Source organism: Bos indicus x Bos taurus, chromosome 24 (assembly GCF_003369695.1).
Source record: "Bos indicus x Bos taurus breed Angus x Brahman F1 hybrid chromosome 24, Bos_hybrid_MaternalHap_v2.0, whole genome shotgun sequence".
NCBI lineage: Eukaryota > Metazoa > Chordata > Mammalia > Artiodactyla > Bovidae > Bos > Bos indicus x Bos taurus.
Genome location: NC_040099.1, coordinates 22,178,907 through 22,194,561, shown reverse-complemented (window position 1 = coordinate 22,194,561; position 15,655 = coordinate 22,178,907). Strand labels below are relative to the sequence as shown.

Genomic DNA, 15,655 nt, shown 5'->3' with positions numbered 1-15,655 from the left:
GCTTGCTTCTGCAGCCCCTTGGCTCCTAAGTTTAGGCCTTGGTCACTGTTTGAGGCATTTTAATCTCCAATGTGTCTTCTGTACTACTGTAACATCAGACTTTCTTCATATGCAAATATCACCATGAAGTTCCTTCCTCAAGCACTTTTTTGTTCCAAAACATCTTCAAAGTGAAGGTCAAGCTTCTTAGCTTGGCCACAGCCCCTCCTGCATCCCACCTTGGCCCCTGCCACCGTATACTCTGTTCTCCATCCCCACTAAACAACTTGCTGTCTCCCTGAGACATCACACCCTTTCCTACCTGTGAATCTAACCATATCTGCTTGAGGAGCCCTTAGTCTCCCCCTCTACACTACCAGTCCTCTTTTAATTTTTAAAAATTAAAAAAAAAATTTTTTTTTGGCTGTGCTGGGTCTTCGTTGCAGTGCATGGGCTCTTCTCTTGGCTCATGGGTTTAGCTGCCCCTAGGCATGTGGGATCTTAGTTCCTTGACCAAGGATTGAACCTGCATCCCCCACATTGGAAGGTGGATTCTTAACCACTGGACCACCAGGGAAGTCCTGCCATTCCTGTTTTAAATGACAGTACAGCCTAGTGGAGAATCATGTCAACTTTGGGGCCAAGATATGCTGGATAAGTTGCATTTACTATTTGAGCCTCAACTTTATCTCTAGGGTTATTGTGAGAATCAAATCAGATGTTTGTTGAATAAATGAATTATGTATTCATGTAGTGTCTACTGCATGCTAGGCCTTATTCTAAGCACTGAAGATATAGTAGTGAACAAAACAGTTGAAGAACCCTCCCTAAGGGATCTTATATTCTGTTTTGGAAAAAGAAATGGCAAGCCACTCCAGTATTCTTGCCTGGGAAATCCCCATGGACAGAGGAGTCTGGCAGGCTACAGTCTTTGGGGTCGCAAAGAGTTGGACACAACTGAGCACATATATGTATTCTGTCTAGCACAGAGAAAGAGAACAAAAAAGGTCATAATTATTACTCATCCAAGGCTTAGGTAATAGCTCCTTGGGGAAGCTTTTCGGGCCTATTTCAATTTCCATTCTGAATGGAATGGAATTCCATTCCCTCATCTTCTGTGGCCCTTTATCAGCCTGTCTGATACCATTATCAGGGCATCATGTTGTATCATAATTGCAAATATTTTTATCTTGCTCCCCCACAACTCTGAGTTCCCTGAGTACAGAGCCTGGGACTTTTCTTTTTGTTTTACCAGCTTCCAGTACGCAAGAAATCCAGTCATAAGTGTTAAGTGAATGAACATTTTAGAGTATGCTTAACTTATTATTTAAAAATAGCATCTACCACTAAAGAGCATTTGTTACAGGCCCAGCACTGTGTCCGTTGCTTCAGATATAATGTATTATGTGATGTAACCTTCACAGCAACACTGTGAAACCAGTATTATTACACCTACTTCGCAGATGAGGAAACTAAATCTTAGAGATGCAGAGTAACTTGTTAGTGTCAAATAGTCAGCAGGTGGTGAAACCAAGCTGGGGACCCAGGTCTGTCAGAGCCCCAGCTTCAGTCCACAGGGCTTGGTAAGAGAAGCCATTTCTCCATGGGGCAGCTGGAGATTTAGGTCTGCACATACTTTATTTTCGGTATACCTGTGTACCTAAAACCTCAACCACAGTCAGATGTACACAGACGTTTTAGTTTACTTTTTTCTATAATCTGTATGACTCTCTTTTCCCTGCTGAGGGAGATGGGAAACGAAAGGTTTTACTTAATTGCCAGTTCACAGTATAGCCTCTTCCGGTTCAGTCCATCTTTGGAGCACTCCATCTCTTGGGTGGATATTCCGTCTTTTAGATGTCCTCCTCTTTCCTAGGTCCTACTTCACCATACCAAACCACTGACTTTTCTAGTGTGATGAGGCTGCAGCTTGATTGGGAAGGAAGGTGTTGGGGAGACCCTCTTTAAAAGCCATCTCTTCCCAGGGTCCCAAATGGGACATTTGCCTCTTTAGGCGCAAGAAAGTCCCTTAGGCTGAGAACAAAGCCAAAAGCTCTCTAATGCTCCCTTCAGGGAGCTGCAAATGGGAGATGCTGCTTTTGCTCACTTTCACCTGCTTCTTTTCAGCCTTGGGGTGGAGGTACTCTCCCCTCCCTCTTCCTGCCGAGTCTGTGCTTCCCCTGTATCCTAGCATTCTCCCTCCCAAAGTGGAATGTGCCCTCCCCTTCTTCCTGGGGCTAAACAAGAGGATGGCTGCCAGGTAACCTGATTTATGGGGAGGGGAATGAAAACACATCTGTTCAATATTTTCAAATTATTACCCCTGTTACCCCTGCGTCTTGGAGGGTAATCACAAATCGCTGGGGCCTCTCTGGGGCCCTTTACAGTGCTGTGGTTCAGAGCTGCCCCGGTGGAAGATTTACAAGGGTTCTTAGGTACCTCCTCCACCTGCCTGACTACTCCTCCCCGTTCAGCCCATCCCCCCAAATTCCTGGTCATAGTCCTCTCCTTCAAGAACAGCCTTGGAACAGTGGGAGAGTTCTCTCCATGAAATTACCTGGTGGAATGAGTAATAATAATACATTCAAATTCTGACAAACATAGTCCCTATGATAATACCAATTATGTGACCTGTTACTCAAACATGGGATCATAGAAAAGTAAGCTATCCTCTAGAGCCCCAAGTGAGAGGGCTGAAAACATTAAATATTTGATTTGTAGACTCTGCCTTTTAACTTCAGCCTGTCCCCAAAGAAAGGGGACGCTTTTGCAAAGGGGAATTAATTAGTAGGGAAATTGACAGCTGTGGGTCAAGTAACAGAAATAGGAGGAGGAAGTGTTTGTCTTTGTAGCAGGAACTACACTCTCATGCCCTTTTGGTTCATTGTGCAATGTGAGGCTTGTACTTGTATCTCTTGTATTTAGATATTTATCTGATGTACCTTGTTAAGACTTAGGTCAGAACTGGATCCTCATTATATATTAAAAAAATAATCATGTAAGCTGAGATATGGATGAAGTAATCAACTTGTGCACTGTGCATTCACTGGAAAAATTAGAAAATAAAATTATTAAAATATAGTTCAAAAGGAGACTATAGAATAGGAAAAATGCCCCCCTTATTTGAGATTATCCTTACCATCTGTGTTGTAAATTATTTGATTCTAATTCTAGAAGCTTGATGCCAGAAATAACTTATTACCAGGGAAATATGCTAGAGAATTGTCAGGAATGACAGCATTTTTACTTGTTTTAATATCTGTATCACAAAATAATAAAGCTGGTAAGCTGTACAATGATGTGAAGGCATGAGCCTAGTACTTTCTGCTACATATATTTATTTTGACTTTTACTCACCCCAGGAAACATCAAAGACCACTTCTGATAAGCAGAGAACCACTTCTGATAAGAGTTGAAGGCAAACTCTTCTTCTCTCTGAAGGAAAGCACTGGACACATCTGGAATCTGTTCAGAATTTATAATCTAATCCATAGACTTTGCACCGTACTAGCAATTCTATTCACAGTTGTCCTTTCACTGTTGAGAGTATATAAGGTACTTGATTGTTACCTTGATCTATAACATTTATGAGTTCACATTAAACACACATCACCACTGTCCAATCACATTGATAAAAAGCATGTCAGCTTGAAGTTCCAGCTCACTGCTTCCCGACTGTGTGACCTTGAGCCACCGTACCAGTTACTTCATCTCACTAGTATACTCATCTCTAAATTAGGGGTGATAATAACAATAGGACCTGTCTCATAGTCAATGTATGTGAAAGATGCATAGCAATGAGGCAGAGCCGCCTGATGTTGAGAGAGTTTCCATCCAAATACTAAATTGGATGTTCACTTGTTTAATTCAAAGAAAATAAAAAACATGACAAGGATTTAATTATCTGTATCAGGAGGCAGTGTAAGAATTTGAATTGAGAGGTTTTGGGTAACCATGATGTTCTAAAATGGTGGGTCTTTTAAAAAAAAAGAACTCCCTTTGGGGATTCTTTTGTGCAGAAAATCTTCATTTGCAATTCTTGATTTTCTCATTATTAATGTAAAGGTATATTGATTAGAAGGAAATGGAGCTTCCTATTCGGTTTTCAAGTTTGGGGTTGCTTTAGGGGAGGCGGTTGCTGCTATTTGGAGAATGAGGCAGGAACCTGGAAATTTTAACCCCTTAGTCTGATAAATTTTCTTGAAGCAGGCTACCAGGTCGTCTTATATATTTCTGAAACCAGACCGAGTTTAATTTTCATGGAACAAGAACTTGGTATGGAAGGAGTTAAAGGGTCTCCCACACCCCTCTGCCTGAATCGTTCTTTTGTGTACACAGCTGCAGTGGGAGCTCGGGCTGGAAAGGAAATGGTTAGAGGAAGAGCTGGTTTTCAGACCCAGGCGAGTCAGTGAGGGGGGCCAGGGGTGGCCTGGGGTTTTACATGCCAGATGTAGGCCGGCCCGGGTGCCTGCCTGAAGCCGCCGGCGTGGTCGCGCAGCGGCCCAGCGCGATTCCAAGCGAGGAGATGAGTTAGCGGGTTGCTATGGGGACAGGCCGGGGCACGTGACCAGGGTGCTGCTGCCGGCGCTTTGACGTCAGCAGCCGGGAGGGCGGGTCGCGAGAGGGCGGGGCGGGAGCCGAGCGCCGAGCTGGGAGCAGCGAGCTGCGAGCAGGCGGCAGGCGCGGTCTGCGCGAGGAGCGGGCGAGCGGGAAGGCGAGACACAGCCACCTTCCTCCCCAGCCAGCCCACAGCGGTTTGTTCCCATCCTCGGGAGTGCGCCAATGCCCGGGCCGACCCAAACCCTGTCCCCAAATGGCGAGAACAACAACGACATCATCCAGGATAACGGGACCATCATTCCTTTCCGGAAGCACACAGTGCGCGGCGAGCGTTCCTACAGGTAATGGGGCTGGCCGGGGAGCGGCGGCGGACGGGCGGGCGCGCGGAAACCCGCCCGTTATATAATGGAGCAGACGCTGCCCCCGGTCCCGGCTGCAGACGGCCGTTTGTAAAGGCGGTTGTGGTTATTTGCTGTTTGTTTCCATGTGTCATGTTGGGTGTGCACGGAGGCTGCCCGATTGCAAATGGAAAGCATTTTGTGAATAGGTTTGCTGCCTGCAAGGGGTCTCCCTCCATCTCTTTGCTTCCACGTTGATTTCAAAATGCAAGCAAAATTTCCCCTCCTCTCCAAAGGGAGACAAGCCAGAGCACTTCCTTTCCTCTTTCCTTTTTAGATTTTAAAGGAACCATGAGGTAGGCTGTGCCTAAAGACCAGAAGGAGGGCGAGGAAAAGGTTTGCGCTTGCACTGGTGTGTGTGTGTGTGTGTGTGTGCAGGAAAGATGGAATCCTCTAGATTAAGCTGCAGTCTGTGATGTTGAACCGCCAGATTGATGGAGCTTTGTAAGAATTCTGCTCGCTGATTGGTGCAAGGATTGACAGCAGAGGTCACGGTGTCAGACATTCACCAAAATTTTCTCCATAGAACCCAAGGTTTATTAGAAAGAGATTGGACTGCAATGGACCTGAAAGGAACTAGGTGCACTTATGCATTTTCTTAGGAGTTTATGGCCTCCGCATGGGTGGGGGAGCCCGCCCTTCTTATTTACAGTAGGAAGGTAATTCCTGGTATTTTGCTGAGGTCTGATGTGGGGATGAGACTGATCTTGGTCATTGTATTGTGAGCTTTTTGATTAATGAGTCGGCCTGTATGGTTGGCATCGTTTTTACATTAGCATATCTGGCAATATGTTCTAGGAGATAAGCTCATTAAAATTGTTTGCATTGTTTGATAAGGATAACAATGTAATGGAGAATGCAGCTCGAGTCTAAGGCAGCTCATGGCCAGACTTGAAGGGAGACTGATAGCTTCGCTCATATTTCCTCTGAAGTTCTTTTGTACTGGGGTAGTTATTTTTAAATGCTACCTTGATAACTGCTAACAATGCTTTTGCTCTGAGGCAGAGCACACATACCCCTAAAACGCATCCAGTTAGGGAGCAACAGGAAATAACTCCTTTTTTTTTTTTTTTTTTAAATGTCTTCATCTAAACATTCAGATGGTGTTATGGGCAGAATAGTCTATGTATATAAATGTTGCATGTTTAAAAAATAGAGCTCAAAGTACCCCCACTTCCTCTCTCTTTGACCAAAGAAACACTATTAGCTGACTCAAAAAAAAAAAAAAAAAATTATAAGCGATCTTTGCCCTGTCATCCCTGGCAGTTACATAAATACTGGGAGTTAATTTTGGCTGTGCCCATGAGGTCACTAAAATCTCATGCCTATGCTTCCAAGTGATATGTTGACATGACATCCTCAGAGATTCCAAGTGCTTGTTGTTCTCTTAATATAAACCAAAATTGGTCCACAACCTCTGGGACTCTGCTTTTGGAGACCCATGTGATTGGAACATTGGGTCCCTTCTCTCCCTTCCTCCTTCACCTTTCTCTGTGAACATTCCAAAGCTTAAAATAGAATTTAAAAACAAAAACCCGGACATGTTGGTTTTAAATCTTCACTATTTAAACTGCTCTTATAGGTAATACATTTGAAGCCCTTATTTATTTTTTTTCAGTGATTTCATCTCTGCCACGTAGGTAGCAGTTGCTTTTAAGCAGAGTTCGAATTTTACCACATGGGCTGAAGGCAGTTGCCTGGTTGGGTTTTATTAGTCATGTGAACTAACTTGCAATGGCAATGGAAAGATCACTTGGGGGAAAGGTTAAATGCTACCTTTTGTTGATGAATTATTGTTTTACAGTAAAAATTCATTCACCTTTTAAATTCAGTCCAGGTTGTTCTTTCCATTTCCTGAACTATTTCCAGTTTGTTGTCCGAGTCCTGGTATGGTACCTGAAATGATGCGAGAAACAAAATTGAATTTGAATAAAGATCTGATGGAGCAAAATCTTAAGTCACTAAGAGCATTGTGGCCTTTGTATTTTATATAATAGGATTATTGGTCCCTATAGTGAGAGATGCCATAGGTTAAATGAAGAAAGAAGACTCCAAAATTGCTTTTGAATTGTGTTATAGAAAATGTGCCCAAGGAGACAGACACACTTGTTTTCCTTGGTCTGCTTTTCTTTCAAAGTGGATGACCAGTGCAGTATAACTGCCACTTATTTTTTGGGGGAAAGGAAAAATGTGACACATTTTTCTATCCAGTAAGTGTTCCATAATTATTTTGGCATCCTGAGGCTGGAATAATATTGCCATTTAATTGCTGAGGAAACTTGGAAGGCAGTTTGAAAGCCAAAGTAGAGATTCAACCACATAAGTTTTACTTTGGCTGTAGGTTAAGTCTGGTCCCCATGATTGAGGTGTGTCAGAGAGTTCTGATGGAGTGCCATGGAGGGGCCTGGGTAAGCCCAGAGCCCTGGGGTGATCTCTTTCTGGGAATTTCCAAGGGAATCCTCTTTCTGGTTCCTTTACTGACTTCTAGGTGGTCCCAGCAGGTCCTTCTGCTTCGGCTTTATTTTCTATATTTGCTCATTGCATTATAGACTCTTTCATTGCTTTCTTATAAAAATCTTTGTAAGGCTAACTGAAATATTTAAAACAAAAAGCATCTTCAAAGACGTATGTAAATATAAGAAGAATGCTGTTGTTACTGAAAGGGGCCTATTCAGGCACTCCAGGATAAGAACACCCCTCACCTGGCTTGGAGCACAGGTGAGAAGAGAAGAACCCAGAGAACAAGGCCGTTCTTTCTAGCACCGTCAGGGGGCAAGTGGTCACTCTTCCCAGCAGGAGACATTATTGTCATAACGTTTGCACCAGATTGTTTATAAATAAGGATCAAATGTGGTTCACGATCCAGATATCTTGATCCAGGTATCTCTTGGTATAAACAGAACCTGTTTTTACAGCCTGGACCAGAAGGAGTGGTAAATCATTATTGAAATAGAGTGCCCTTTGATTAGAAGAGCAAGTTTCCTTTAGAAAATTACCCTTCCATTAGCAATTTGAGTTGAAACGAGCAAGTGCAAAGATGGCTCAGCAGAGCCGTGTGGATGTGTCTCTGTGGCTCACGTCCACCGCTCCTGTGTGATTGCCTTCTCAGCCCCAGCTTCCTCATTGCATTTATGAACACTAGAAATCCATATATTTTCAGAGCTGCCTAAAAAATAAATGTGGTGTGGGCCATCTGAAGTGACACTGTTTAATTCACAGAGCAAATAGTCGTGCTCTGCCCTCCCTGGAGAGGCGACTCCCTATAGCGCTGTTTCATGCAGATGCTCATAGATGAGATTTATTAACTGGCCCTCTGCCCACCGCATCGCATCTTTGTTTGCATACTCCAGGCTTTTAAGAATGAATGTATAAGTCCAGAGGACTAGTTCCACATGGGTATTTGAACATGCAACTACAGTAGCATATGTTTCTGAATTCTTAAAAAAGAAGAATTACTCGACGTGAGGCAATGGACTGTAAAGAAAAACACAGCGAAAACTTAAGCCTAGGACCTTGACTCTGACGTCCAGCTTTGCTAGTCTTGAAAAATGAGCTCATGGTAGGGCACACAAAAAGAAATATATGTATATGTGCCCATAAACACATGTGCAAAAGATAGTTGCGAAAGCATGTTCTGTTTAATAGAAGCTATTGTAACATGCCTCACTTTAACCAGAATGTAGATTTCAGATCACATTCCCCAAACGGCGACTGCAGAAGTCTCCTTCATGCATCTCCATTAGGTATTTGTTAGCATCATCTGGGTTTACTCCTGTCTTAGGATGTTTTTGAAAATACTGATTTTTGTCCTTAACATTTTTCTTAGTATTTTTAAAGGGTTACTAGATACCTTGACTGTAGCCCACCAGGCTCCTCTATCCATGGAATTTCCTAGGCAGGAATACTGGAGTGGTTTGCCATTTCCTTCTTCAAGGATCTTCCCAACCCAGGGATTGAACTCAGGTCCCTTGCATTGCAGGCGGTCTCTTGCTTTGCAGGCAGATTCTTTACTGACTGAGCCACCAGGGAAACTGCCTTAATTGTTAGGTGCCCAGTGTATTTATTTTCTTTTTGGCTGTGTTGAGTCTCTAGTTGCAACGGGGGTGGGGGTGGGGCTACTCTCTAGTTGCAGCACTCGGGCTCTCTTTGAGGTGACTTGTCTTGTTGCGCAGCACGGGCTGTAGGGCACACAGGCTTCAGTGGTTGTGGCACGCACGGACTTAGTTGCTCTGAGGCATGTGGGATATTCCCGGACCAGGAATCGAACTGGTGTCCCTTGCATTGCAAGGGGGATTCTTAACCACTGGGCCACCAGGGAAGTCCTAGGTGCCCAATTTTTGAACTTCTTTTCAGGGTCCTTTGTTGGAGAGTCTGTTAAAGGAGATGGTCCTCCAGGCGCCCTGGTCAGAGGCTCACCCCTGCTCAGCAGGGTTTGCCACTGGTCTCGTGTGTTTACGGGAGCATTGTCTCAGCAGAACAATGGTTTGAGATGATCCTCTGAATTTAGGAGGTTGATTTCCATATTCAGTATCTTTCCTGTATATATAGAGACCTCTTGAAGCTGCAGTGAATAATCCCTCAGATTAGTGGAGGGGGAAATAGTGGGACTAATCTAAATATTCTGTGTGGTTTGGAGGATTAATTTGACAAATGCTTGAGAATCTCATTCTGGCCACGCTCTCTGCCAGATGCCCCTCAAAGGACCTGCAGTTGTAGCAAAGTCAGATGTCTGAGCCGCTCATTCTGTAACAGGTTTACTTTGTTGTGAATATTTGGCTGGGTTTGATAGCAGAAGTGGTTTGTGCTTTCTGAGCCCACAGTGACTCAAAGTAGAAAAAGATACCCACAAGGCCAGTATGTTGTAGGAAGCTAAAAGACCCTGTTGGAGACCAGCTATTTGGGTGAAAGGAGTGGAGGCTGTAGAATTAGAATTTTCATTGGATAGAATTTTCCCGAGGGATAGGACCATAGGAAGGCAGGCACGGTGACCGGAACTTGAAAATTGAAAGCATGTTGATTGAAAGACAGCATAATAAGAACGGAAGTGCATGCTGGAATTGAGCTCCTGTTTTGCAGTGAGAGTTGAAGGGAAAATGGAATCCTCCAGTGCCCCACCCTACAGCGTCCAGAATTCTTAGGGAATACTTCATTTGCTCTAATAGAGAGACCTCTCCGGCTCTGTTGTAGGGCTCAGGACAAGGGAGGTAGATGTTCCTGGCTCAAGGCATTTTCCCTCGTGTAGAAGCAATCATTGCAACTTCTTCCCATAACAGCGTTGGTACTTAGGTCAGATGGTGGCTTCTTGGTATACAGATGCCAACTTCACAGTTACCAGGCCAAAAGGGTGGCTACTGTATAGAATTTACACTCTTTCAATCCTCCCAAACTCAGAAGCAGAGTGTCTGGTATTTCACTGTGAAGGATCCTCAGGAGTCATTTAATGCCAGCTGATGACACTGCTCAGAATGCCCCTCAGGGCTCCGGTGCCATTTTTCTTACAGCTGGAAAGTGATCCCTTCGATGGCAGGTTCTGGAAGGGATGGACTGAGAGTAGACTGAGAGTTTAACCCAGATGGTGCGGATTGCTTTACTTTCTAATTTTGTCAATTTCACTTTAAAGGAATTGATTTACTCCTCTCCTGTGAACAGTGTCTTTTCCACAATGAAATTTGTTAGGATATGTATGTTAGAATAATTCCATTCTTCTTGACTTCGGGCTATCTTTCAGATACCAACCTCTGGGATTCTAAAGTGGATGTGTCGTACTCATCTAGTATCCTTTTTCATTGAAGTATATTTGCTGTACAATATTATATATGTTACAGGTAGATAATATAGTGATTCACAATTTTTTAAGGTTATACTCCATTTATAGTTATTATAAAACATTGGCTATATTTCCTGTTGTACAATCTATCCTTGAGCATATTTTGTACCTAACAGAGTGTGCCTCTCAGCCCCCTGCCCCTATATTGCCCCTCCTCCTCCCCTCTCCCTAGTGGCAACTACTGGTTTGTTTTCAGTATCTATTAATTTGCTTCTTTTTTATATTCACTGGTTTATTTTTTAGAGTGCACAGATAAGCGATACCATACAGTATTGTGCACTTAGCATAATACTCTCCAGATCCATCCATGTTGCTGCAGATGGCAAAATGCCACTCCTTTTCACGACCGAGTAGTGTTCCATTGTATGTGTATACCTCATCCTCTTTATCCGTTCCTCTGTCAATGGACAGGTTGTTTCCAAGTCTTGGCAGTTGTGCATAATGCTGCTATGAAACTAGGATGCCTGTACCTTTTTGAATTAGTGTTCGTTTTTTCCTTATGTATACCCAGGAGTGTTTATGTCTCTCATCTAGTATCTTAACCACTCTTCCAGCAACTTTTTGTCTTGAAACACTCCACGCACCCACCCTGCATTGGTATCACAGGAACCTCATTTCATAGCTCACTTTAAAATTCTGATTGTTCATCTCCTAGTTTTTGACCTTTGGAATTTATATTATGTTGAGAGAATGCAAAATGGAAGCCTACAGTTCACATAGGCAAAAACTGAAATTATGCGCTTTCGCCTTATAGCATGTATCAGAGACATGGCTCCTAAACATGTTTTTGTTAGATACATCCCCAAAGATAACTTATTTTAATGGAAATAACTCATTACTGCGGTAAAGATGAAACAGGGTTTTATAGGCCACCAAGAAATAATTTCTTAGTAGGTTACTGAGAAGAAAAAAAAAATACGTGTACATTTTCAGTGTCATGTCTCCCCAGCCTAATTAGGATCTTACTCACTTGAACCAGGACGCACTTATTTAAAGCATTTTTTTTTTTCTAAAGGATCCAAAGGTGGTGATAGGTGCATAGGATGGTCAACCTGATGACTGCTTTTCGTGATAGATGCTTTTGTGTAATTATCTCATAAAGGAAATGTAATGAGAGCTCAGTCTTTCTGACTGAGACCTCATTTGCTTTGAGCAGGTAAATGTGCCAAAGAGCCAGGTTTGTTCCATGACTTGAAACAGAAGAGGAATAGGGTGAGAGGCTTGAAAATGAAGAGTACGCGTTGTAAGTTTTTAGTGTACATTGGCACAAGTCTGTGAACCGAGGGATCTCATGCACAGAGTTGGTCCTGAGGTTTATGGCCGGCGCTTGATGTTAAGTCGTTCTTAAAATGACAGTCCTCTTCCTATGAGGCACACCTTAGGTTTCTGTGATCCGTTTTATTTTTTCCTAGAAGTCGTGTTTGATTTTCTTTTTTTAACATTAATTTTTTGTTCTTAAGAGTCAGCCTGCCCTGGCAAAGCCCTGAGAGATAATTTGTCTAAAATCACAGTGGCAATGACATCTCAGGGAGGCGTTCTTAGTGTCACAGTTCTACTCTGATTACAAACTGTAGTATCCCCTCATCCAGGAGCCCTCCCACATGATTCCCTGCAAGGTTCGAATTTGGTAGCTCTGACGGTAAAGAATCTGCCTGCAATGCAGGAGACCCAGGATCAGGAAGATCCTCTGGAGAAGGGAATGGCAACTCACTCCAGTATTCTTGCCCGGAGAAACCCATGGACAGAGTAGCCTTGTGAGCTACAGTCCATGGGGTCTCAGAGAGTCACGAACAACAGGACTTAGCGACTAACACTTTCACTTTCAAATCAGGAGAAACCTCTCCCCTCCCCAGTCGACTTCCTTTTTGTCAGTTTAGAAAGCCAGAGCATGTTTTCAGGTTGCCGATGATAAAATCTTTTAAATTTCCACTCTGTAAATATACAGTTGCAGCTTTATTAAAATTTAAGCCAGAATTCCAGTCATCTAAGAATCTGGTCTTTCAGCGGACTCACCAGGTTCCTTCTGTATGTCATACTCTGAGCTGAGCAGTTGAATTCAAAAACAAATCACACAGGGGACTTACCTGGTGCTCCAGTGGTCAAGACTCCATGCTTCCACTGAAGGGGGTGCAGGTTCAATCCCTGGTCAGGGAACTAAGATCCCACATGGCGTGGCCAAAAAAAAATATATAAATCATGCATAGCCCTTTCTTGAAAAAACTCTAAATCTTGGGAACAGCAGGCAGGAAGGCAGTGTTTGACTGGAGAAATCTGAGGGGGAGAGGTACCACCGACCCCAGAAAAGTAATTCTGTGACTCTTGTGCTGATAACTTAGCAAGGGCAAAATTACCCTTGTAGCTCATTTGGTAAAGAATCTGCCTGTAGTGCAGGAGACCTGAGTTTGAGTCCTGGGTCGGGAAGATCCTCTGGAGAAGGAAATGGCAACCCACTCCAGTATCCTTGCCTGGAGAATCCCATGGACAGAGGAGCCTGGCAGGCTACAGTCCATGGGGTCCCAAAGAGTCGGACACAACTTAGCAACTAAACCACCACCGTAGCTTTCAGGAGCTTTCAGTAATGGCACCTGTAGATAAAAACCATGTTTGAGTGTGTGTGTTCCCTACTATGACCTCTGTGTATAAGTTTTAGTACAGCCCCGTGGCATAGACTTGAGCATTGTTGAATGACATACGTGGTGGTGGTGGGGAGGTTACTTCTCCCTTACAGAAAGTCACTTGAGGAAAAATAAAATGCTTATCTCTTTTTATCCTCCAAATTTTATGGTATTTTTATTGAACATCACTATGTTAAAATTAGTGCAGTAGACTAACTTTTATATAAAGAAAATGTATGTATTCATATTTCCTTAATGGGCATGGAGAAGCTGGAAGAATGTTAACACATGTGGAACCAGACACGTGTCACAATGGGACTGGACAGATGATGGGTCCCTGGGTTGAAAAAAATCAGAAAACTATGTAAAATGCACTCCCTAATCAAACAGTGGTGTTTCACTTAACCCCTTAGTGGCAGTTTGAAAATTAAATGAGTTTTGATTTTTCACAGTGAGTTTTACGTGTGGAAAGGTGTTGGGAAGCGTCTCAAAATATCCTTGCTGAAATCACATGGATGATGTTAAAGATTTGCCTGACCCAAGTACCATTCTTACACGCGGCCGCGGCATCCGCCTCTTGAGGTTTCACACGGAGCGAATGCACAGTCCATATTTTGTTTCGTTTTCTCCAGAGTCCGTCAGAGCTGCAGTCGGTGTTGTTTTTTGTGATGCTGCCAGCCTGCTTAGTATGCTCCATGAATCTTGCTCTGACTGCAAAATAATCCTCTGTGAAGATCGTTGTCAATATCCTCTTTGGATGTTTTCCTCCTCATTTATTGAGCACCTGGTGTGTCTCAGGTATTGTGCAGGGGCCCTAGAGTGTGCAATTGCAGGTTTTGGCCATTCTTTTTAGGCATTCTGCTGCTGTCCTCTGCACACCGCCCCTACCCTGCCCCCACTTCTGAGTCTGACTCCCCACCTTATGGAAGTTATTGAGTGATATCTGGCCTTGATGTCCGCCCCCCTCTCCAACCCGTGATGGTGCTAGACGCCAGCCAGGAAGCAGGCCATCTGCATTCACAAGCCCTCCCTGCCCCCTGCCCCTCCCCCTCCCGTCTGGATGAAGGCTGAGTGGATGGCAGGGAGACTGACCAATTAAGAATAAAACAAAAGGAGAGCTTTGAATACATTATCTCAGCTTTCAGGACCTGCTGCTCACCGGCAGTAACCGTGAAATAGAAAGCTTGTGGAGCCTGTGCTCTGCTAGAGAAGGAGGAAGCGGAAGAGGGCACGATTGGTGGATGCTGTGTGGGTGGGGGAGGGGAGCGCAGGATGAGGGCTTCTTGGGGGGGGGGAACGTGTCAGCCCCTCCCCCGCCCCCTGGCCCCCTGGCTCTGTCTGTTTCTGGGGACCTAGTACATCTATCCCTTGATCACGTCTTCTCCAGAGAGAAGGAAAGAGAGATGAACATCATCAGCCACCCAGGCAATGAGGCTGAGGACAGGAGGAGTCAGCCTTTCCAACATCCCTTAGTGGGGCTGGCAACACAACAGTAAATGCTAAAGCAGGTTTGGTGTTTGGAAAGCCGGTATCCCTCTCCCTGGAATTTCTCACAGGCAGATAGCATTGTCGGGTCACCGACTGTAAGATGTCAGCATGATTAACAGTTGAACACACTTCCAGCCTGTGTGATGAGGGTCATGGCCTCCTCACCTCCCGTTCAGAACGTGGTCTACCTTCCATTAGGACCAATTGGGGCCCCCAGAGTCCCAGATTGCTGCTCAGAGAAGCAGGAAGGGGTAGCAGGCAAAGCTTGGGCTCTGGCCTCAGACTTATTCTCTATCCCAGCTCCACCCTTTTCAAACTGTGTCATCCAGGGCAAATTTTTTAGCCTCCCTAAGCCTCATTTTCCTAATGTGCAAGTGGAAATAATAATAGCATCAACTTCACAGTTTTTAATGAGGACTTAAATGAGATGCAGAATATAAAGTATATCAAGCAGTTGAATGGTGTAAAGTAAAACGCCTTTCAGAATATTAGCTAGTATTGTTGCTTGTCATTTCACTCTACTCTTTTACCCTGTCTTTATAATAAACTATGATCTTTGTGTCCTTACTACCTCTTACACTATCTGACACATAGCAGTTCATTAAAAGTCCAACTTCAGTCTGGAAAAAATTCAAACAAATTATACTGTGATCTCCCCACCTTACCAACTTGATTAAGAACTAATTTTACATACAGTGAACTACATCTGTTTAAGGTATAATGATTCAGTGAGTATTGGTGGTATGTATGCCCTTGAATCCATCACTCCCAAAAGATTCCTGGTATCC

General features: G+C 43.8%; 1 protein-coding gene across 3 annotated transcripts in view; it reads left to right on the top strand.

The window, feature by feature from the left end:
• The window catches only part of MAPRE2 (microtubule associated protein RP/EB family member 2), a 187,406-nt gene that overhangs the window by 65,955 nt on the left and 105,796 nt on the right, over window positions 1-15,655 (top strand). Inside the window, exon 1 of one of the 3 annotated variants that reach the window (XM_027526204.1) lies at window positions 4,597-4,880. The exons of the other annotated variants lie outside the window; for them this stretch is intronic. Within the exon in view, the coding sequence (XP_027382005.1) occupies window positions 4,762-4,880 (119 nt within the window). The 5' untranslated portion in view covers window positions 4,597-4,761. Of the gene's footprint in view, window positions 1-4,596; window positions 4,881-15,655 lie in introns of those variants that run through there. 3 annotated transcript variants of the gene reach the window in all.